General features: G+C 39.5%; 2 protein-coding genes across 2 annotated transcripts in view; both read left to right on the top strand.

The window, feature by feature from the left end:
* The first annotated feature begins 2,565 nt into the window (after nt 1–2,565).
* Nucleotides 2,566–3,673, top strand: LOC105937784 (C2 calcium-dependent domain-containing protein 4C). The gene is made up of 2 exons (XM_012879285.3): nt 2,566–2,699; nt 2,982–3,673. Exons 1-2 carry the CDS (start codon nt 2,618–2,620, stop codon nt 3,608–3,610), a joined length of 711 nt encoding a protein of 236 aa, XP_012734739.2. The 5' UTR covers nt 2,566–2,617; the 3' UTR covers nt 3,611–3,673.
* Nucleotides 3,674–8,534: 4,861 nt separating this feature from the next.
* The window catches only part of si:dkey-27c15.3 (GON-4-like protein), a 28,252-nt gene continuing 13,878 nt past the window's right edge, over nt 8,535–22,908 (top strand). The window contains exons 1-18 of the mRNA XM_036145392.1: nt 8,535–8,838; nt 8,970–8,997; nt 9,187–9,416; nt 10,919–11,124; nt 12,144–12,218; nt 12,324–12,374; nt 12,453–12,506; nt 13,570–13,665; nt 13,758–13,850; nt 13,937–14,095; nt 16,754–16,964; nt 17,097–17,198; nt 17,421–17,461; nt 18,642–18,754; nt 19,476–19,659; nt 20,505–20,591; nt 20,689–20,866; nt 21,016–21,166. Of these exons, the coding sequence (XP_036001285.1) occupies nt 9,212–9,416; nt 10,919–11,124; nt 12,144–12,218; nt 12,324–12,374; nt 12,453–12,506; nt 13,570–13,665; nt 13,758–13,850; nt 13,937–14,095; nt 16,754–16,964; nt 17,097–17,198; nt 17,421–17,461; nt 18,642–18,754; nt 19,476–19,659; nt 20,505–20,591; nt 20,689–20,866; nt 21,016–21,166 (2,006 nt within the window). The 5' untranslated portion in view covers nt 8,535–8,838; nt 8,970–8,997; nt 9,187–9,211. The remainder of the gene's footprint in view (nt 8,839–8,969; nt 8,998–9,186; nt 9,417–10,918; nt 11,125–12,143; nt 12,219–12,323; nt 12,375–12,452; nt 12,507–13,569; nt 13,666–13,757; nt 13,851–13,936; nt 14,096–16,753; nt 16,965–17,096; nt 17,199–17,420; nt 17,462–18,641; nt 18,755–19,475; nt 19,660–20,504; nt 20,592–20,688; nt 20,867–21,015; nt 21,167–22,908) is intronic.

The following is a 22,908-nucleotide window of genomic DNA, read 5'->3' as shown; positions in this document are numbered from 1 at the left end:
CTCATGCATGTCTTTGGAACCGGATTATCCGCCGAGAAGCTCAAAGGGCTCACAAACTAAATGGATCATAACGAATCAGATCTCATAGGGGCATTGTTATGTAATAGAGTTAACACTACATCAAATTATAGTTATTTTTTTCAGCTATGGATCAATCTCAACGTCTCCAAATCAGCTCCTTTCCAGGGAGCTGGAAAGGAGGGCTATGGAAAAGTATTTTATCCTTACAGTTTTCTGCTTTGTTTTTGTTTTAAATCATCAAAGATGTCCAGACTAAATATCAAAAGTAAGTTTTCAATTGAGAAATTCACTCTAGCTTCATCCAGGTCTGGTTACTAAAATCACTTGAATAGGACTAGAGCTGACAACACTAAGTATGCCAAAAAGCATCTCATCATGGTCTGCTCTAAAGGAACTTAACAGATGAGAAACAGACATTTGTCAGTCTGGGAAGGGTCACTGCGCCATTTCTGAGGCGTCGGGGTCCCGGCGAATCACAGTGGCCGCCATTATTCACACAGAAGAGTCTGGCTGGGAAAAAGTACTTTGATGATCCATCCTGGAGGTCAGAAATAAACTTAGAACAACGTCTGGAACACAGAGAGCCTCAATTCCTTCAGGTTAGTTTTCCTAGGAAGAGACCGGTCAAAAATTACCTTCCAAGGTGGGAAATGTAACATTAATCATAAGGAAAAAAATCATTCTGGGCTCACTCTGAATAATTTCATGGGAAGATGTATTTTGTGGACTGACGAGACGAAAGCTGAACTTGTTTGGAAGATGTTAAATCTGGTGTAAAACAACCTTTCAAGAAAAAGAACATCACACCAAGTCAAACTTGGCGGCGGTGGTGTGATGGCCTGGGCTACAATAACTTCCTGTAATTAGTAAAGTCACAAGTTAGGCTCTTTCCCTGGCAATATGCAGTTATTTTTATAACCTGACTGCAAATATAAAGTGCCTCAAAAACCACCAATGTGAAGAAGGTTTTTAGAGTGGCCTAGTCAAAGTTCACACTTAAACTGACATGTTGTGGCAAGACCCTTAAACAGGCCGATCAGGCTTGACAACCTTCAAACATGGCAGAAGTAAAACAACTTAAAGGGCCAGAATGGAGCTACTGTGGGATAAGACTGATTGCCACTGGTGGCACAACCACTAATTGGGTTTAGGGCCCAATTCATTTTTTTACATTAGGCTGGGATAGTTTGGAAACACGTTTTCCCCTTAAATTATATCGTCATTAAAACAAAGTGGATGACCTTTTTTTTTTTTTTTTTTCAAAGGTAAATGCCTAATAAAGATAATTTGGTCTGGTCTTGACTTTTTTTCGGGGGGGTTTAAGCTACTTTATGAGAGTCTGAGGGAATAAATCTGCTTATAATTAAGCATGAACAAACACAGAAGGGGCCTGAACACCTGTTAGAGGAAATTAACTATTAATTAACTGCGGGGTTGTCAAATTTCTGATGTCATTTTTAAGTCTCACAAAGTCTAAAAAAACCAAAACATTTATGTGAAATCACGTAAGATATTGTTGATTAAACATTTTAAGTTTTTAATAATGCTTGAATTTCCATATGGAAAGCAGCTGAGAAGAGTTTACAAACACTTCATGGTTTCACAATTTAAATTATAACCAATTTATATCATAAGTAAATATTATTTGTGCACAAGAGTGCCGTCTACTTTGGAGGAATATGGCCAAAACTTATATCATGATATATTTCTAAATTTCAGTCGATACAATATAATTACGATATTGATATAAATAAAATATAAGCTTTAGAAAGAAGAACGCCCACAACAGATGTCTAAACAAACTTATGACAATTATTTCGCTATGTTTATAAATCTCCTTCAATATAACATTTTAGAAATATTTGCTTTAAAAAAAACCACAAAACTAAAACCCAGAACATTAGTCTGTGACAAATTTGTCACAGTCTATAATGTATATTGAAATATCATGAAAGTCATATCACTTATTGGAAAAGTGATATATATATATATATATATATATATATATATATATATATATATATATATATATATATATATATATATATATATATTGAATTATTATCCACCCCTAGGCAGAAGCAAAAGCTTATTTTCTCCTGCCTCCTTTCCATATTAAAAATTGGTAACTTGCGATACAGTCCTTCCAAACATTTATGTTGCAGGTAATAGAATTAAACTGAATTACGTGGAAAAATAAAGAAATACATAAATTATTTAACAGGACACCATGTTTCTAAAGCCCATCTTCCTCCTTCTACATAGTAAAACTCATTTGTTTGTACTGATTGTTTTTAACTGCGCCATAATTGGACGGTGCTTGAGCTCTACACCCAATCTGTCCATCAATTTCACTCCACAAACACAAACACAGAACCATTTTAATGTTGTACGCGGCTGCTGAGTGTTTAAAGTTAAACTCCCCTACAGGTACAGCAGCCCCCAACTTTATTCAGAAACTGAATATTTCCAGGAAGTAAATTGGTAATTGTTTTAAACTGTCCAGTCAATTTAATCAACTCGGGGTTATTGGCGGGGCCCCTGATTAGCGTGTGATTGGCCCCACCTGCAGCTGCTTATAAACACAACCCCATGCATGTCCGCTAGTATCAGAGCGACGCGTCAGCAGCAATACCGGCAGCTGCAGCAATTCCCTTTCCCTGTGGATCAACTGGCAGGTATGGTTCTTTTAGAGAAAATATGGTTTAGAAAACGGTACAGACACGAGGGTCTGCTGCTGATATGGGCTCACCTTTCAGTGGCTTTTAAAAAGGTTCTGCAAATAATAAGATTTAATGCTTTTCATTTTCAACAAGGATTCAAGAAAACTGTAACTTTAGTTATACTCCAGGAGTAACATGTGGTTCTTTGATTGATCAAATTATTTTCTTTGGGTTTGGATCCCTGAAACTCTGTCAAACGACCATCATCGTTTTTCTCTTATTTCTCACTGTCTCCAGCCTCCTTCATAATGTCTGCGGTGAAATCCGGAGCGTCCCTGCGGGCTCTGGTTCTGACTCCGGAGCGCATCCCGACCTTCATCATCCCTCCCTCACGCAGTCCGTTCCGGGTCTCTCCGCTGTTCCGCCGGAGCTCCTCGGGCCGCTCACGGCTGCTGTCAGAAGACGACGAGGAGGACCCAACCGGGACCAGCCCACCGGGGAACCCGACCAAGCGCGCCTCCCCCTGGCGCCGGTTGTGCACTCCACGGGCCGCGCGTCTGCGCCGCGCTGCCGCGGCAGAGGCTTCCGACGCGGACCCAACGACGCGCGCGGCCATGTCGCTGACGCACGTCGCGAAGGTGACCACGCCCTACGGCTTCAACGGCGTGCTGGCCACGACTCCCTCCACCAGCAGGCGGGAGTCCCTGTTCCACCGAAGCAGACCCAAAGTGACTGTTAACGGTGCGGAACCCGAGGGAGACCCAGAGGGAACGCCTCCTCCCGCGGCGGTTTGCCCTGACGGTACCGGCCGGTCCCGGGTCAACCTGCGGCCCGTTAAGGCTCTGGGTCTCCAGGTGATGAGGGAGCTGAAGAAACCCGCGGCTGCGTTGATGGCTCTGAGTCCTTCATCCCGCAATGCACGATAACGTCAGTCAGGATTTGCTTGTTTTTAATCTATGGGTTTAAATAAAATTTTATATTTATTTTAATTCCTCTTGTTGGAGCAAGTCTTTTATTTGACTCAATCCTGCAGACACGTCCTGGTGGAGCCCATTAGGGGCCTCAAATAAAGCTAGATGGGCTTCAGCTGGACATGGGCTCAGAGTGGGCTCTGTTGTTGGGACCCATGTGGGCTCCAGTTGGGCACCGTTTACAAATTCAAAATTGGTCAAATCAAACATGCTATGTTTCAACAGCCACTGGGAAAGGTGTGTGTGTGGTGTGTTTTTTTTTTTTTTTTTTTTTTTTTTTTTACGCACATCAACATGAATCCAACCTATTGTAGAGGATACATTGGATTTAAATTTCACAACCCCACCCCCCCCCCCCTTTCAGTTTACTGAAGCAGATTAAAAATTGCATCTCAAAATTTTAACGTGACTTTCAGTCAGGCCTGTATTAAGGCAATGTGGTGCCCCTGGGCACTATACCTCAACCGCCCCCCCTTACCCGTGCTGTCCTCCAGTCAAAAGCATCAGACATAATCAAGGGGATTTCTGTAATGTAATTTACTAACTTACACAACTACATGTAGGCATGTGAGCAATATTCAAATATCTCATTTTAAAATGTTAATCAAAAAGATCTTGTGACAGTGTTGACAAAACGAATAATGGTCTTTCAACAATTTCAAGTAAATATAACAATTTATGAAAAATATTTTTAAAGCATGTCATGTGGTGCCTCTGGGCACTGGCCCTTATGGATAATCCGGCCCTGCTTTCGGTAGTTCCAGTGACCAACTCTACAATAAGTGATGCCGCACTACAGACAGCACATAAAACCAGCTGAAATGTCCCTCCGCCTTAATGCACACGTTAGCCTATCACAGTCAAACTCTGTGATGCGATAAACTCAGAAAACAAATCTAGCTTCACTTTACGTGGACTTGGATTACATCAGTGATTAATTACAGAAACAAATGTGATTTTAGCTGTTGTGATGTTAGTCGTTCGTGTTGTAATAGCTGTTCTGTGTAGAACTGTTATATTATCTCCACTTGCAAAAAAAGCAATTATGTGATTTATTTGTAGCTGCTGTTGTGTGGGGGCCTAGGAATGAGTGGGCTAGAAGGTCTATGTTGGACAAGGGTGCTAGTGCAAAGCATTAAGTCTAATGCTATCTTTAAAATAGTGATTACATTGAAGGCTTGCCCTGCAGAAGGAGCAGATCAGCCACATTACTACCGGCTTCAACAAACCACATCATTTACAGTTGTTGGTTGGAGTTATTGTATCTAAAAGCTAAAACATTTTTTTTTTTTTTTTTTTTTTTAGAAATAATGGAGACTTAAGACAGAACAAAAAGGAGGAAAATATTGGCAAAAGTGAAGGAACATTTGCTTATGCTTGTAAAGGAGTTTTTGACTGATTTGTTGACAGAAGATTCTGAGAACATAGATTCCATGGACACTTTCTATGATGCTTGCAATGAGAATTTATCAAGTAATCGTGAAGATGGAAATTCCACCGATGTTTTTTTATGACTAACATTCCATCATTTGATCATGTTGATATAATGAAAATTGGGATTCATATGATATGCCACATAGAGACTGTGATTTCCATGGAGATGAATATACTGACCTCGAAGGTGATGACGATGGTTCAGATGGGCTTGCAGAGTGGGCCACAGAATTCAACATTTCACAAACAGCGCTGTCTGCATTTTTGAAAATCTTCAGCAGAAAGGGCCTTGATGTCCCAATGGATGCCAGAACTCTTATGTCCACTCGAGGGGACAGCATGTTTGTTCGCATCCTGACACTCCTTGAGGATATCAAAGAAACCCAAAGAGTTGATGGAAGGGTGCTACGAACCCTGACACAACAGTGGCGACACCCTTGCTCCCATCCCAGAGGGTTTCCCCCTAAAGACAGTTAGGGAGGTCGAAATTATGGAGGAAAAACAGTCTAACACAAGCTTCATGTCTAAACTGGTATGTATGTAAAGTCTAGGCTAGTGAAACTTCATTCTTTTTTATTGGGGGGCTATAGCAGTAAATCTGATCTGAAACCATCCAAGTGTGCTCACAATAAAGCTGCAACAATTAATCAATAAATTGAACCGTAATCAATTATTCAATTAGTTGGCAACTATAATCAGTTTGAGTAATTTTTTTAAAGCAAAAAAGTCCTAAGTCTCTGATTTCAGCTTCATAAATGTGAATGTTTCTGTTTTATTTGTTCATTCATGGCAATAAACTGAGTATCTCTTTGTTTTTTGGACAGAACAAGAGATTTAGGAAACACTGACATTTTTCAAAAAAAAAAACATTTTATTATTATAGCAACAAATCGAGTAATTGTTGAAATAATCATTACATTAATCGGCAATGAAAATAATCTAGTCCCAGAGTTTGTCTTTCTGTCGGGTTTACACCAGTGAGATAGAAAAATTAATTAGCTTTGTACTGACTTTGTTCCCCCTTAGGTCACAGCAGTGGCAGACATTGGAGGGAGGACTGTGGATGAGGCCACAAGACGCATGATGGTCTTAATCAAGGACCATGGCCTGTCAAGGCAGTACAACTTTGTGGGCCGGAATGGAAAGCGGGAATTCAGGACTTTAAAACTGTTTGAAGTCATATTTGGTAAGTGCATAATGGATAATACCTGTAATATAGTAACTGTCGAGGGAAATTTATACTAATCTTTTGGCTGTGGCTGTTACTGTATGACTTGAAATGGCATTATTTTTGGTCAGGAAGTTTAATTTAATGTAACTAATGTAATTTGGATTTTCTAAGGTTCAATAATACGCTCACCTTAAGGACATACATGTCCCCTCAAAACAGGTGCTCCAGAAATGTTATCAGATAAAGAATGTTTTCAAGATTTTCTTGCACAGATCTTCCAGTCAACAGCTGTTCTTATCAAAAACATAACATTTTGTATTTTTTCCTTGGTTTGTAATTTTTTTTATGGACAATTTAATAAAGCCAGATTTTAGAAATAAATAAAAAAAAGTGACAGTCTTGGTCAGTCAGCATTGAATTTTGATCTTTTTTTCCCCTTGCTTTCTCCCAGATCATTCTGACGTTTGCATGTTTGTAAAGTCAACTATGTAAAGGGATACATCACCCAAAATGACATATTAAACCTTGAGTAATTGATATAAAAGTGATCAGTTTTGGGTGAATATCACTTTAACATAGTTGACTTTACAATCCTTGCTGAGAGTTGTGTTGGCACATATGAAGTGACCATAACATATGTTTCCTGCAGGAGCTTTAAAGAAAAACACCTTAACCAGCCAGATCACTAGGAAGGATGTAGAGAGGGCAGTGTCGAAATGGCTGATCAGATCAAGGGACAGAGGAGGCAATAGACAGGAAGGCCCGACAGGCCCCTCGTTCTCTCTCTATCTCCCAGTAGTTCCACTTCCAGCTCAGCTGAAGAAAATTTGTTGATGGACCATGTTTTTTTCTGTTCCATGTTCTTTTTTCTTGATATATAACTAGTTTCTTAAATGGTTATAATGGTTATTATAATCTGTATTATTGCATTTGACCTAATAAAAACCTGAATAATGGCATGGCATTTCTATTTATATAGTATATGTCATACCAAGAGGCAACTCAGTGTGTTTTACATAAAGACAAAGTAATACAAACAAAATAAGATTTTGGTTGCCTACTGTTTAAACTTCATTTATGAGGGCACAAAATTAAACTAAGGGCAATGTTTTGTTTTTTTTAAAGGAGCCACTTGCTGCTCCGTTACTGCAGGTTGCAGACCTCCGATTAGCAGCTGAAAACTGCTCCTATTTAATACCACTGAAGCCAGAAGGTTTTTTTTTTTTTCGTTTTGTTTACTGAAGGGTAAAATGGTATGATTTACGATCTCTGTGCCAGCAATTATATATAGTTGACTTGGTTTACTGGCCCCTGCCTAGAACTCACCGTCTTCCCAAAATCATATTTTTGCCACTCTGGGTGTAACCTTCATGTGGAACAAGCGGTTTTTGGTCTGGGCAGTCGCCCAGGGCAGCATTAGTGGGGGTGTGGCATATTGTCAATTGTGCTCTGAACATGTTTCATACTTAAGTAAGATATTTACTGTAAAATCAACATTCTCATTTGGCACCTGGGATGGTAGTAACATTCCCTATAAATCAGTTCTATCCATCAACAAAGTTGGGTTTTTTTACCCTCTCTTAGAGGTGCTGAACAACTTCGCTTCAGAGTGCAGCCTGTGTTTACTTCCTGGTTCCCCAGCCAATCATATTCCCAGGGTTCCATAACAGAGCGCAGTATTTTATCTTGGCAAAAGAACAGCAGCCTGCAAAACATGGAAACCAGTAAGAGAAGCAGACCAGAAATAGAACAGAATACAGCATTATACACCTATCCTGTGTAAGTAAGATTTCACAACTGCAATGCACCGTTTAAAAACGACATACTGTGATTGGCTGGCTGTTGTGCCAATTTGAGCCACAAAGCATCAGTATTATTTATAGCTCCTTTTAAAGCAACAAGTTAATTAGTAAAACTTTAGACATGTCTAAAATGGTAATCACCTGGCTAATAAAATGCTTTTTAACGTTTTCTACCTGACTTTGCAACTGTAAGCGTCAAGTTTGCCAAGTATATAAGTTTACTACTTGCCTTATTTAAAGTTAAGTAAGTAGAAATTTGTTCAGTGAATGGATTTAATGTGGAAATTCATCGCCAGCTGTCCTCTTACACGTACAGTTTTAGAGTAGACCACAATGAAGCCTAATTTCAAGAGTACTAAAACAGACGTGCCACCTTTTCGAACGTCAACGGGCGATCCAAGAAATACATAAACAGCTTGCCATAATCATTCCAGGGAGCCGCTGCTTGATGACGTCACATCCAAGCTGCGACGCCGGAAATGTAGTTTATCGGTGCGCAGAATCGCCTGACGGTTGTGGCGGGCAGTGAGTGTGTTTGAGCAGCGATGGATCATGGTGGATAGGGTTCCCTCCACCCAGAAGCGACGCCGGGCTGATAGAGACTCTTAGGCGGGACGTTCTCACCGGATCTCGGTTGACGTTTGGAAGGAGCGGGCCGTTTGCCCGCCGTTAGCTGCTAGCCGGCTGGAGTGTTGTTAGCTTTGTAGCTACGGACGGACCGCAGCCGGGCTTGTCGGGTCCGCTTATCTGCCTGTCCAGTCGGAGACCCAGGAGGCGTGAGTTTGTCTGCGGGTGGCTCCTAATCAGACCGGGCGTTAAATATCAGGAGCAAACGTTAACTTTAATAACTAACAGCAGCCCTGACGTTTGCTCAAACCCGACCTTGTTTTCTTTTTTTTTTTACCAGGAGCTTCACTTTGTAGCTGGAAGAGGCAGTGAGTTTCTCTTTTTAATTTCCTCATAGCTTCATATCATTTTTTTTTTGTTTGTTCATAATAAAGTGTCTATGAGAGTTTTAGCTGGGGGGGAAAAACGCGATTTAACATGATGCAGAGCTCCATATTCAGCATATAAAGTGTAATTTTCTACCCTAACAGATGTTCTTCTGTTTATGTCCGCTTCAGAGATCGGAGGTCATGTTTCTCCACTATGAACTCAGTCCGCAAACGCCTGAAACTAAGCCCAGCCGAGCCACAGCATGCCTACAGCAGCTCCAGTAGCTCCGGCGTTGGAGCAGCGCGCCTCAGCGCGGAGGATGCTGCGCCAGGAGCCAGAGCTGAGGAAGAGGGGGAGGAGGAAGGCTACCTGCTGGTAGAGGAAGACACCACTGATTCCAGCCTCATCATCACTATGGGTAACACAAACACACGTTTGTCTTTCCGGCTTCATCGGCATCGATCCTCAAACCCCCAAAATAGTCTGACGCTTTAAAAGTTGACATACTGTTACGGAAATATATAATGAGTTTTTGTATTAATCATGCATTTTTCTTAAAGCAGTAAGAGTTACCCAGGTTCTAATTACTATTGTAAACTTTGTGGCCTGTATTCTACATAGGATGGGGTCTGCAGGGTCACTCAAACCCAACCTTCTTGTGAGACTAGGCAAGTGGGAGTCGCATGATGTTTTATGTTGGGTACCCGTCAAGATTGTCAACATTGTTTCTTTTGTTTTTTTTCCCCCAGTGTCCTATCTAGCAATGTGGCAATAAGAATTGATGTCTTAATGGCAATTAGAGCTCGACAGATTTTGCTTTCACAAGTGGAGCAATCAGCATTCACCGTAGTGCTCCGCTTTATTTATGCATGTAAATAGTTTTATTGTGATTCCTGCAGGGAGAATTTCAAATTATATGGACACTACAATGGGAAATTAGGAGAGCAAAGGAAGAACAAGAAAAGAAAAAAGAAAGAAAAAGAAAGGGGTGAAAGAAAGAAGAAATAAAAAGGAGAGAATGATAAAACGTCCTCTGTCTGCTCCATCATATGGAAAGAGACGCAAAAAGAACAGCACAACCAACAGACATAAAGCAACAGATACACTAGAGTAACACCTTGATGCCATTGCTAAATCATATGTATTATTATTTAAGCTGACATGTGTAAAGTGATACCTGAGAAAAGAAAGTGAAAAATAAATAAATAAATAAATTACCGGCTTTCTGTATATAAGTGAACACTTAATACCTGGAACCCTGCACCTGTGGGAGTTTGTAAGAGTGCACTAGTTTGTGAAAATTATCCAGAAGGAAATAGCTTGATAGTGGTTGTGGAGAACCAAAGGCTCGCCTACATTGTTCTTAATGTTATCTTGGTAGAATCCTAGAAACACCTGGTCAATGAATTAAAAGAAAATTCCTTGGTTGACACTGGAACGTGGATCTGTTTTGCTTGTGAGAACATAATTACAGAGGGAATGAGTGTACGTAGCCCCCACCGTGCTTCACCATGGCGATGGACTTTTCATCCGACCACGTCTGGTTGGCGTGTTCCCCCCGTGACTTAAGGGAGCTTCAGAAGTAATTTCAACTATTACTTTTTTTTTTTCTTCCTTCACTCTTCCGTAAAAGAGACATTTCTGGATTACACAACTAATGGTTCTGCTGTCAGCAGATTGTCCTGTTGATCTCTGCAGCTCCTCCAGAGTTACAACAAACCTGTTGGCAGCTTCTCTGTGTGCTAAATCTGTGGTCTATCATTTAAAATACATTGAAACTTGTGGTTGTAACGTGTGAAGTGTGGAAATGTTTAAGGGATTTGAATACTTTTACAAGGCACTATACATCCCTCCAAATTTAAGATGGTAATTTTCTTTTTTTTTTTTTGTGTGCTAATGACTCAAACATTTCTATCTCAGAGGAGAACCTCGAGGAGGTAAAGGCTCAGAGGAAGAAGATGGGGAAGAAGAAGAAACGGACTCTGAATGAGAAGGGCCGGACTCCAGAGACGGAGGAAGAGGAGACGGGCGTGGAGGTGGAGATCGACAGCGAGCTAGACCAGGCTCTGGAGACCAAATCCAAACAGCACAACCTCACCACTGTGAACGTTAAAAACATCATCCATGTGAGTTCATGCTGATTTTTTACTGCCTCACATGAGTTATTTTTTAAATCCCAAACACAAACTTTTTTTTTGGTTATCATGACAGAAACAGTCAAACCCTCAATGGAGGGCTTGGATGTTGGTAAAGTGGTCAGTGTTGCTTCTGCAGGGGCAAATTTAAAAAGTCCAACACAAAGTCCTTAGGGAAATAATTCAGAGAATAATCTTATATCAAAATAAAACTTTATAACTATGCCTTAAAGCAGGCGTGTCCAAAGTGTCCAGCACAGATGGCTGATGCAGATGGAAGCTTTTAATATTTAATTAGGGCAAAATTATTACAGACAGGTTAAGATCTTAAAATAGAAAATGTTAGGTACAACACAAGGTATCATCTTTTAACTACCACACTTTTTACATTCTCTATAGTAAATAGGACCACATCTCTTTAACTCAAAACACAGACTTTTGTACATTAGTTTTTTAATTAATTCAATAAAATTAACTACGTAATTACAGCCAGTGAGTTCTAAAGAACTAATGACACAAATTGTGTTCTTATATTGCCTGACCAAAAAAAAAATCCTTTTTTTTTTTTTTTTTTTTTTCTCAACCTAGCTTAAACTAATTTGCAAACTGGTTGACCGTCTTAATAAAGGGCAAAAAAAAAGCAAAACCTGTTTTTAATTTTAAGTCTACAGTGACTTAAGCATCCTTTTCCTACAGAAAACCTGACTAGGTAGTAATCAAAATGATCAAGTAAAAAAAAATCCCAGCATAATTCTTTGGTTATTTTTTAAAATCTTTTTTATTATTTTTTTTGGCCCTCCTGCCGAAAAGTTGGGACACCCCTTGCCTTAAAAAAACGATTAAAACATTTTAAAAGTGGGCATTTTTATCCTTTTGAAGTGATTGGAAAAAGCTAATATAGTTATCTGATCCATTTTATCTTGAGTCAGATGTTTGAAGCCAGGATGGATATGTTTTTGCTTATGTTTGGAGTTGTAATGTTTGGCCTTTTTCGCGTGCTTGTCTTGCAGGAAGTGATCACCAATGAGCATGTGGTAGCCATGATGAAAGCGGCCATCAATGAGACCGAAGCAGTTCCTCCATTTGTGAGTCTCCAGTAAAAAAACAATTAAATAAAAATCACACCCAGTGCAGCTGCAGTTGCGTTTCAGCTTCTTCATTTGGAAATAATTAATTCTTCTCTATTGAAGGAGCCTAAAATGACTCGATCCAAGTTTAAAGAGGTGGTGGAGAAGGGCGTGGTGAGTCTGCTTTGAAGAGTTACATGAACGGCGCTAACGTTGGAGGGTTGGGTTGTTCACGCCTCTGTTTCCCATCAGGTCATTCCCACCTGGAACATCTCACCCATCAAGAAAAGCAGCGACGCTAAAAAGGTAAAGCACAAAAAAAAGAGATAAGCTTTATTGATCTCACAGTGGAGAAATTCACTTGTCCCATCGGCTCAATAGTCAAAAGTCAGAAGAAGGTGTCAAAGTAGGTAAGTAGAATCAGTTAGATACAGTTATACAGCTATATACAATATACAATTCTGTACACTCCTATGTATAAATATGTTATTGCACATATGTTATTATACAGTTTATACAGGACTATTGCACAGGCTTATTGCACAGTTTATACAGTTTATACAGGATTATTGCACAGGCTTAATGCACGGATTGTAGCACCTTGTTTAAATAGTTTATTGCACATAAGTTATTACAGTTATTGTTGCAGCTATGGTGCGTGGTTGCAGTCGTTACTCTAATAGTTACACTTATAAAGCTATGATCAGGTAGCAGCAGGAGTGAGTGACCTTTATAACATAATAATATAACACCATAATAATAATAATAATAATAACAATGTAATAGTTTTATACCGCCTTCAGTAGAAACCTAAACACATCCCTCTGGTCCACGTCTAACCTGCGTTTTTATGATCATGTCAACCTCAGTTCTACTTGGAAGTTACAATATATTAATTCTTCTATATTCTTAAAAATTATACAATATTCTAAACAATTAAAGTTTTTTTTTTAAGAGGACAGACTTTTTTGTCTACTTATAGTACTATTATTATATCTTAATTATAATATTTGATATTTCTTATTTTAATTGTATTTTTCAGTTTGAGAAAAAACACTTTAAACCTGATTTTAATTTGCTTTTTATCTCAGTTTCTTATGTTTATTTCCGTATTTGCTAGTAAATCACTTGGCATACAAGTATAGAACAGAAATTTATTCTACCTTTTACTTTAGATCTTTTTAAAATTTGTCACATTAAAAAAAAGTATTTTCAGTTATGTTCCTTTTTTTTTATTTACAGGTTGAACATTTTTAGAGATTCTGTTTTATCTTTATTGTTTTTAACTTCAGAAGAATGCGAAGCTGTAAAGCGCCTCTTTATACAAATGATAAGTTATGAAGTTTTGTCTCCAACCGTCTGGTTTCAGGCTCCTCAGTTTGTGGACATCCCACTGGATGAGGAAGACTCCTCTGATGAAGAATATCGTCCAGATGAAGAAGAGGAGGATGAGACGGCTGAAGACGTGAGGCTCTGATTTAAATGGCTGCGTCTCTGCCAGTTAATGATCGATTACTGATTTTTTTATTATTATTTTTTATTATGATTATTATGCAGACGTTCCAGGAGAGCGACATGGAGAGCACGGCTTCGTCTCCCAGGGGGACTCGGCTGAATCGAGTAGAGGAGGACAGCTGCAGCCCTTGGCAGGTAGCGACGGAAAGTAGCCGCATCGTGATAATTTTTTTTATCTCTTAGCCGTTATCCACGATCGCTCTACCCCTCACTCTTCTCAGACGTCTCGAGCTCGGTCCAGGCGTTTGAAGGAAGGGTTAATGGGACCTCCTCCTCCTCCTCCTAAAGCCCTACCCTCCAAGGGTGTGACTGACAGCACCTTCCTGGAGAAGCTCCACGCTGTTGAAGAGGAGCTAGCTGGTTGTTTGGAGCCCTATCAGGTAACAGGCCCAGTGCACATAATCATGACCCATTAAAAACGCTGTTGTTTTTTCCATTTCTGCTAACACATCTTCATGACGCCCGATTGATAAAAATGTTATAAACGATGAGGCTCTGTATTGAGCTTTTGAAATTGGAAAATGAGATGGCTAGATATTTGTTTTTACTTAATATGTAAAAGCTTCCTGCAGCTCCCAGTAAACGGCACCATGTTGTATTTTTTTGTATGTAAAATCAAGAAAAGGACTAATTTTGTGTGTCAAAACAGATTGTTGTAATTTTAAATTTTATTTATATAGTGGCAATTCATGAACCATGTCATCTCAAGGCACTTTTCAAAGTAAAATTCAATCAGATTATACAGATTGGTCAAAAATGTCCTCTCTAAGGCAACACAGCAGGTTGCATCAAGTCTCTCCAAGCAGCATTCACTCCTTCTGAAAGAGCGTAGAGCTACAGGGACAGTCGTCTGCATTGTTGATGGCTTTGCAGCAATCCCTCATACTGAGCAAGCATGAAGCGACAGTGGAGAGGAAAACTCCCCTTTAACGGGAAGGAAAATCTTCCAGCAGAACCGGGCTCAGTGTGAACGGCCATCTGCCTCTTTTCATGCTTGTCTCTAAAAAGTGAATGGGCACAAATGTCCAAAGATGGAAGTATATAAGTGTGTGTATATATATATATATATATATATATATATATATATATATATATATATATATATATATATATATATATATATATATATATATATAAAGAAACATACACTTACAAATATGTGAATCAATAAAAGGTTTGGGGAGAGGGAAGGTTGGGGACGGTGAAACTTAACAGACGTTCGATGTATAACTGGCCATGCTATGTGTTACTATAAGAAAATTCAATAAAAATAATAATAATGAAAAAGTGAATGGGGATAAAAAACACACGTTAGAAACGATGTAATTTCCTTCCTATGCGTAGGCAATGTGTTCTTTTAAACTCAACAACATGGTCGTGGGTACATTCTGTTATTCCTGTTTAGACTGACATGTTGCGATGTTTGAAAACGCAAACGTTAGAAAACGCTGCAAAACTTTTCAGTTTAATCAGAAAACGTTGTAGAAAGCTGAGGTTCTGAGAGAATAGAGGAGACAGAAAGGGTCCTTAAAGTCCCTTAGATCCTGCTTTGAGTCCGTTAAGGTTGTAGAGGGTTAAAGCTCTGTGGGTATAAAGTGTCATCGGAAGATCTTATGTGACAGAGCAGCACAAAAGATGGTCTGTTTTATTTTTTACCAATCTGAACTCAAACGGTGTGGGAATCATGGCGTTAAATGTGAAATGGGTGGAACGGTTTGGATCAAAGCATCTCAATGTGTAAGAATCACCCAGCTGGAGTCAACGCTTGGCTCTGTTTGAGACTCAGGATTCAGAAAGCGACGCACACAGACGCTCTCTATCCAGTCTGATGGAGATATTGTGCAATGAGGAACGGCCTAAACCTTCTGGCTGCAATTTCAGGTAGAAGCTGGTTCTGAGGGCTGAATTAAAAAAAAGTGTCACAAAAACTGTATTATTTTCCTCTCCAATTTGCATTTATGTGCTACTTTGTGGTGGTCTGTTTCAGAAAAATCCCACCCAAAATACAGAATTTTGTGTTTGACCTCAGGAGCCTGTTGTTAGAGTATCATGAAACTGATTGGATATTTTTTAAACAATCTAAAGCAGGGGTGTCAAACTCATTTTGGTTGAGGGGCCACATTCAGCTTAATCTGATCTCAAGAGGGCCACACGAGTAAACTCATTGCAAGATTAAATAGAACTAATAAAAGTGGACTTGTTGTTGATTTTTATATTAAATTAATTTTACTTTTACACAATATATCATGAATAATCTCAGCGTTTTTAAGAAAAGTATGTGCAATTTCAACAATACTTTTACTCAGTTAAACATTTACTTGTGCATTATGCATAAGAACTGATCACAGTGATTGTACAATGTTGAAAAACATTTATTCACATTTTTTGGAACTTAAAAACACTGTCCTGCATGACAAAATACACCAAACAGATAAAAATTAAGAAATGATTTAAAATCAATTTTCCACATCTGAAGCTCAGCGCTACCATCTGCTAATTAAAACACAGCAATAAAACGAAGTACATGTTTTTTCAATAATTGTTTTATCATTCTCTTCCTTTTATCTCCTCTTTCTTTATAATTTGGGATATTCCCCGCATGAATCATAATAAAACTATTCACATTCATAAATCAAGTGGAGCACTATGGCAAAAGCAGTACTGCTCCACTTGTGAAAGTCAAATCTGATGAGCTCTTTTTGGCATTAAGACAACAATTCTTATTGCCACATTGCCAGACAGGACACTGGAAAAAAAAAAAATATATATATATATTTTTTTTAATAATGATAATGCATTTAGCCACCGGGCCGGACTAAATTGTTCGGCTGGCCGGATCCGGCCCGCGGGCCGTATGTTTGACACCCCTGATCTAAAGGGTTGCTTATCTGGTTTATAACTCTTTAGACCTACAGGAAGCTTTGATATAGCTTGATGACTGAAGCGTAAAAGACTGCTCACAGAGGGATGAAGAGAAAATTGGATCAACTGTATTTAAACGCATCACTGATAGTGAATTTATCTTTTAACTTTTTCAGCCTTTGTCTGAGTCAGAGGACGAGTCCGGGGTGATGGCGTGCCGGACTCGGTCCAAGCGTCCTCTCCGCGACGTCCCTCTAGGCCAGCTGGAGGCCGAGCTCAAATCTCCCGACATTACTCCAGACATGTACGACTCCAGCTCCGCCCCGGAGGACCGGGACTGGACCGACTGGCTGAGAGGCCTGTTGACCTCCGAAGTGGATAACGAAGGTGAGCCGCCGTCTTCCTCGCTGGGCCCAAAAGTCCAACTTTAGTGCAAAGAATCTCACAGAACCGATTCAGGCTTCTGACTCGGGTCAGACCGGCGTCATGTGAACCAAACTCTCCTCTTCTCTCCATCAGAGGAGTGTGACGATGAAGACGATCCAGAGTACAACTTCCTGGCTGAGATCGAGGAGCCTGACCTGGAGGATTACCGCGACGACAAGGCCGTCCGGATCACCAGTCAGTACAGACGGATCGTCTTTGAACGAGTCCTGAAGGGACGGTTTTATTGTTGGTCATCGGAGCTGAAAGTATCCAAAGATGATCTACGGCTTTGATTTAGGATTATTGTTACGGTTTGAGGGATTTTACCCCCTGATTTCTAAAACTTCACCTTCTCTGGTCCTGCGTGTCTGAAAGCTGCTTCTGTTTTGTTAAAGTTGATGTTTTTCTCTGCTATAGAGAAGGAAGTGAACGAGCTAATGGAGGAGCTGTTTGAAACGGTACAAAAATCATTCATTCATTCATTCATTAACAACCCCTCTGTTCATGAACAAAACCAGCCACATATGGGGGCTGTAAAAAACTATCAGATACTTTTGTTCACTAATAAGAGTTGTATTCATCCTTTAATTCATCTGGAAAAATCTGAAACTTTGAGTATTTTTTAGGATTTTATAGGAACAATGGTACAAAGTTTAATTCTGATCTGTTTCTCCATCCATCCTTTAATTCATCCATCCATCCTTTAATTTGTCCATTTATACTTTAATTTGTCCATCCATCCTTTAATTCTTCCATCCTTTAATTCATTCATCCATCCATCCTTTTAATCCATCCATCCTTTAATTCATCCATCCATCCATCATTTAAATCATCCATCCATCCTTTTATCCAAACATCCTTTAATTAATTAATTCATCCTTTAATTAATTAATTAATCCTTTAATTCATTCATCTATTAATTCATTCATCATTTAATTCATTCATTTATCCTTTAATTCATTCATTTATCCTTTAATTCATCCATTCATCCTTTAATTCATCCATCCTTTAATTCATCCATCCATCCTTTTATCCAAACATCCTTTAATTCATTCATTCATCCTTTAATTGATTCATCCTTTAATTAATTCATCCTTTAATTAATTCATTCATCCTTTAATTCATCCATCCTTTAATTCATTCATACATCCATCCTTTAATTCATTCATACATCCTTTAATTCATCCATCCATCATTTAATTCATCCATCCATCCTTTTATCCAAACATCCTTTAATTAATTCATTTATCCTTAATTCATTCATCCACCTGTTCATTCGTCCATCTATATATCCTTTAATTCATTCATTCATCTGTAAATTCATCCACCTGTTAATTCATCCTTCTATCATCCCATCCTATTAAACCATCCTATCATCCGTTAATTCATCCATTTACCCCTCCGTTTATCCATCCTTTTATTCATCCATTCACTCATCCTTTTATTCATCCATCCATTGACGTCACTCTCTGATCACCATAATCTGAATAGTTCCTGTTTGCTAAAATAGAAAAACTGCTAAAATCTCGGGGCTTAAACTCAGACTAGACCACATCCATGATGAACACAACAGAACCAGCCTTGCAGGAAGGTCCAGTCAGCACTAACCACAAAGATGGCGCTCTGTCTGTGTCTCAGCTGAAAGAGGACCTGGCAGGCCAGGAAGTGGACGACGAAGTGCAGGATGAAGATGACGAGCCGCCGGAGGAAACGCCACCGTTCCGTGCCCACGCCCTCGAGGAGCAGCACATGTATGTGACGCGCTGACACGCACCACTGAGTCCGCAGGGAGGCGCGCTCCCCTCCTGTAAAACCACTGAGCTATATAATACACTGGAGTGCTAATCGCCGGCTGTTTGAACGAGTCGCTTTGAAGCCACCGGCCGCCATATTGGTACTCCCTATTTCCCCCCAGTAACTAGGGAATATGTGCGCTACAGCATCGAATAACGAGGATTTTCTCATGTTCAGGGGGGCTTAAGACTTTTAAAATGTTAAATGCCATAAACTTTTATGTTATGTTCTAAAACTATCAAGTACTGAGAAAGTCATGTGCTGAAATATTTAGCATTTTATCTATTTAAATATATATATAACATTTATAAATATATAAATAACAATATACAAAAACATATATTTACATATATGTATACAGATATCTACATATATACATATACACATACTTATATATACATATATATATATATATATATTTAATATGAATAACATGTAAAATATTTTAGCACCTAATTTCCTAGTAGTTGATAGTGTTAGTACATCCACTGACTATAAAATTACCTATGAAACGTTTTCACACAGCCAGAAAACTACATGTTGTTGCAACCAAATCCTATGGGATTCTGTGAGAGTAGGGAGTAGCAAGATGGCGGCCAGTGACTTCAGTTTTTCGGCAAAATCAGCACTCCAGTGTATTATATAGCTCAGTGTGTAAAACGCTCGTTTGTGCTTTAGAGGAGCAGCCGACCAGGAGGCCGAGGACGAACCAATCACAGAGCTGCGAACGGTGAGGCAGCAGCTGGCGTTGCTCAGGAAGAGACGGTCGACAAACCCGCTGTTCAGCACCCAGACCCCAGAACCGTACACCCTGAGGCTGAACGCCCTGCAGAAGCAAAGGCTGCAGCAGCAGCTCCAACAGGTACCGACATCGGGCCGGGTTCAGCTCCTAGAACTAGGGCTGAACGATTTTGGAAAATAATCTAATTGCGATTTTTTTTTTTCTTAATATTGCGATTTAATGCGATTTTTTTTTTTTTAATTTTTTTTTTTATTTATTTATTTATTTATTTTTTCCCAGTTTAATTTATCATGTCTTTTTAAACATATACAAACAACAAATCATTTTGTTTCCTCGCTGTGCAGATTAGGTGCTAAAAGACCCGCAGCATCCAAACTGCGGGTCTTTTAGCACCTAAAAGGAGAAATGATTGCGTTCTGCCTACAATATATTTCAACCAAAATTGCAATTTTGACTTTTCTCTGCGTTAACCACAAGCAACAAAAATGGCTTCTAAATAAAGATGTTTGTAAACAAGGACTATTCAAAACAAGAACTTTTAATGTTTCTATTAATCAGAATATTATTCAAGAGAACAGCTTTTAGTTGATTTGGACATCAATCCTTGTTGAACATAAAGTGCAACCAACAAGCAAGTCTATGTATTAAACTGATTGACCAGAACTTAATGCTATGTATGATTATATAAACTCTAAAACAAGTAATAAAATTAGATTATCTCACTGCTGCAACTGTCTTTCCTTCCATGTGGAGGCAAACCCACTTTAAATATTTTACCGATACCTAATGGACGCGTCTGATTCCCTGATTGTTACATAGCCAAAAATTGCAGACTCTGCAATTTGGAAATTGCGTTTTTTTAAATCGCGGTTATATTGAAAATGCGATTAATTGTTCAGCCCTACCTAGAACCAGGAAGCGCTTCACTTCCTCCGCTAACCTTTTTCTCTGTCTGTCGCTCTCAGCACATCCAGCTGCTGATTCAGATCAACCTGCTGACTTCACCTGTCCCCAAACTGCATAGTGAGGCGGAGACCACCAGGCAGTTCCTGGTAACTCGGTGTTTCCTTCATTTTTCTACCCCCCTATCATGCCCAGGCTGTAACAAAGATGCTGCTAACGCCGTTTCTCTTTGGATTTGTCTTCCAGTTGGAGTTAGACATGTTGGCTCAGAGGGGGGAGCTCATCGGGTCTCCAGACCTTCCTGGTTTCCGCAGCGCTTTCAGAGCCTCTAACCTGCAGGGGGCGCTGGAGCTCCTGGAGGAGCTGCGACAGACGCCCATCGACTACCAGCCGCAGAGCCACAAGCCCGATGGCAGAGGACACAGTGAGCATCCTGCTGCTTGGCTTTATCAGACACATCGTTGTCTGATAATGCCTTTTTTTTTTTTTTTCTTTTTTTTTTCAGACTCTCAGGTTTTTGTTACAGTCGCTGTGAGTTTAGGTTCTGGTGTTTTTCTGTCTCTGCATCATCAGTGCGCTGTTACCCTGTCATGCCAGCTGAGCTCGCCTGGTTGTTTGCTACCCGGCCCGTGTTCCTCTACCCCGAGCTGCTGCCCTGCGCCAACCTCGACCCGGCCATGTACTGCCCCCGCAGGACGGCGGCGTTCACTGCAGCTGAGGACTGGTAACGCAAACACTGCCGACGAGAGACGCTACTTCTTTTGAGTTTAATCTGGAGACGCACCGATCAGAGATCCAGTCTCTGCTTTTCCTAAAGACTCAAGAAGATATAAGAACCGCGTTCAGATTAGTCCATCTTAAGGCCCATTCATACCCTACGTTTGGCCTACACGTCCGTATTTCTGTCCGTTGCCTCTTTCATACCTCCGTCTGTTGAGGTGCGCAATAACCAATATTTCCTCTAGATGGCAGTGCTGGGCGCCAATAATTTGTCAAACATGGCAACGGTCCAAGACGTGATTTTGTTGTATTTGCTCCGTAAGTAAACTTTTTGTTTGTCCCTGTGCCCCGGACACGACACATCATATATGTGTGGGTAGTTGCAGACAAGCTCCGCAAGTCGTTCCTCGAATCCCGCCCAGAGTTAGCCCAGAATTATAACCATCTTCGTGATTTTGTTGACACTTTGTACTACAAACTCAATAGCGCCCCCACCGTCTCTGGTAGTATTGCTCCGTATTGATCCGTTTTGTCCGTAATCGTAAGCTCACAATTTTCGTGTCAAAATACGGACGAAATCGACGGTTAGAATGAAACACTCCACACGTATCCGTATCCGTCTTTTACGTAGGGTATGAATGGGCCTTTACCCTGAGCCGCTAATGGTTATTTATATATGGAGCAGACGCATCATCACACCCTGTTGGAGAGCACAGGAAATATCATTTTTTTTACTTTTTCAGGATTTTAAAACTAGGACAAAGTTATCGCATTCTGCATTTTGCGTCTTATATTAGCGCCTAGGTACTAGGTTCACACATCGGGAAAGAATAAGATATAAGAATACGATATTTAAGCATTAGCGTTACCAAAACTAAGAATGTAAACCTCTAGCTAATCCCGGACCTGGTTCAACATGTCCGACCGGTTTCATTATAAATGGCTTCTTACATCTCTGTACGTCCTCTGACTTGATGTTTGAACACTTCTCTGATACGACAATACTTTGCTTTTAGTCTTATTTCAGTAACAGAGTATAGCTTTGTTGTGATCCCAACTTGTTGGCGCCTTAGTACTAGGTTCACACATCGGGAAAGAATTAGATATTTTAAGTTTTTAACCCGCCAGTCACATGTCAGGGCCAATCAAACACGAGATCAGCTGATTCTGGTCACCAGGGCACCTGTGGGGTATTCCTATAACTCCTAATACTGACTCAGTATTTTTTTGAATGTACAATTTACAAATTAATATATTTTACACACCTTTATATAAAGATGCAGAAAAAATTAGGAAAATGTAATTTTTTGGTGTAACGTATCAATTGCGATACAAAGAAATTTTGAAAACCTGACAATTTACTTCTTTATTGTTTTAAAGTAATGAAAAAATAACTTTTTTTAATGTGAAGATTCCTCACAATTACCTGTATCAGGCTTTAAAGCAGGGGTGTCAAACTCATTTTGGTTGAGGGGCCGCATACAGCTTAATCTGATCTCAAGAGGGCCACACGAGTTAACTAATTGCAAGATTAAATAGAACTAATAAATGTGGACTTGTTGATTTTTATATTAAGTTATTTTCACTTTTACACAATATATTATGAATAACCTGAGCGTTTTTAAGAAAAGTATGTGCAATTTCAACAATACTTTTACTCAGTTAATCATTTACTTGTGCATTATGCATAAGAACTGATCACAGTGATTGTACAATGTTAAAAAACATTTATTCACATTTTTTGGA

Source organism: Fundulus heteroclitus, chromosome 13 (genome assembly GCF_011125445.2).
Source record: "Fundulus heteroclitus isolate FHET01 chromosome 13, MU-UCD_Fhet_4.1, whole genome shotgun sequence".
NCBI classification, from domain to species: domain Eukaryota; kingdom Metazoa; phylum Chordata; class Actinopteri; order Cyprinodontiformes; family Fundulidae; genus Fundulus; species Fundulus heteroclitus.
Note: the sequence above shows the minus strand (reverse complement) of the source record. Positions and strands in the feature narration are given on the sequence as shown.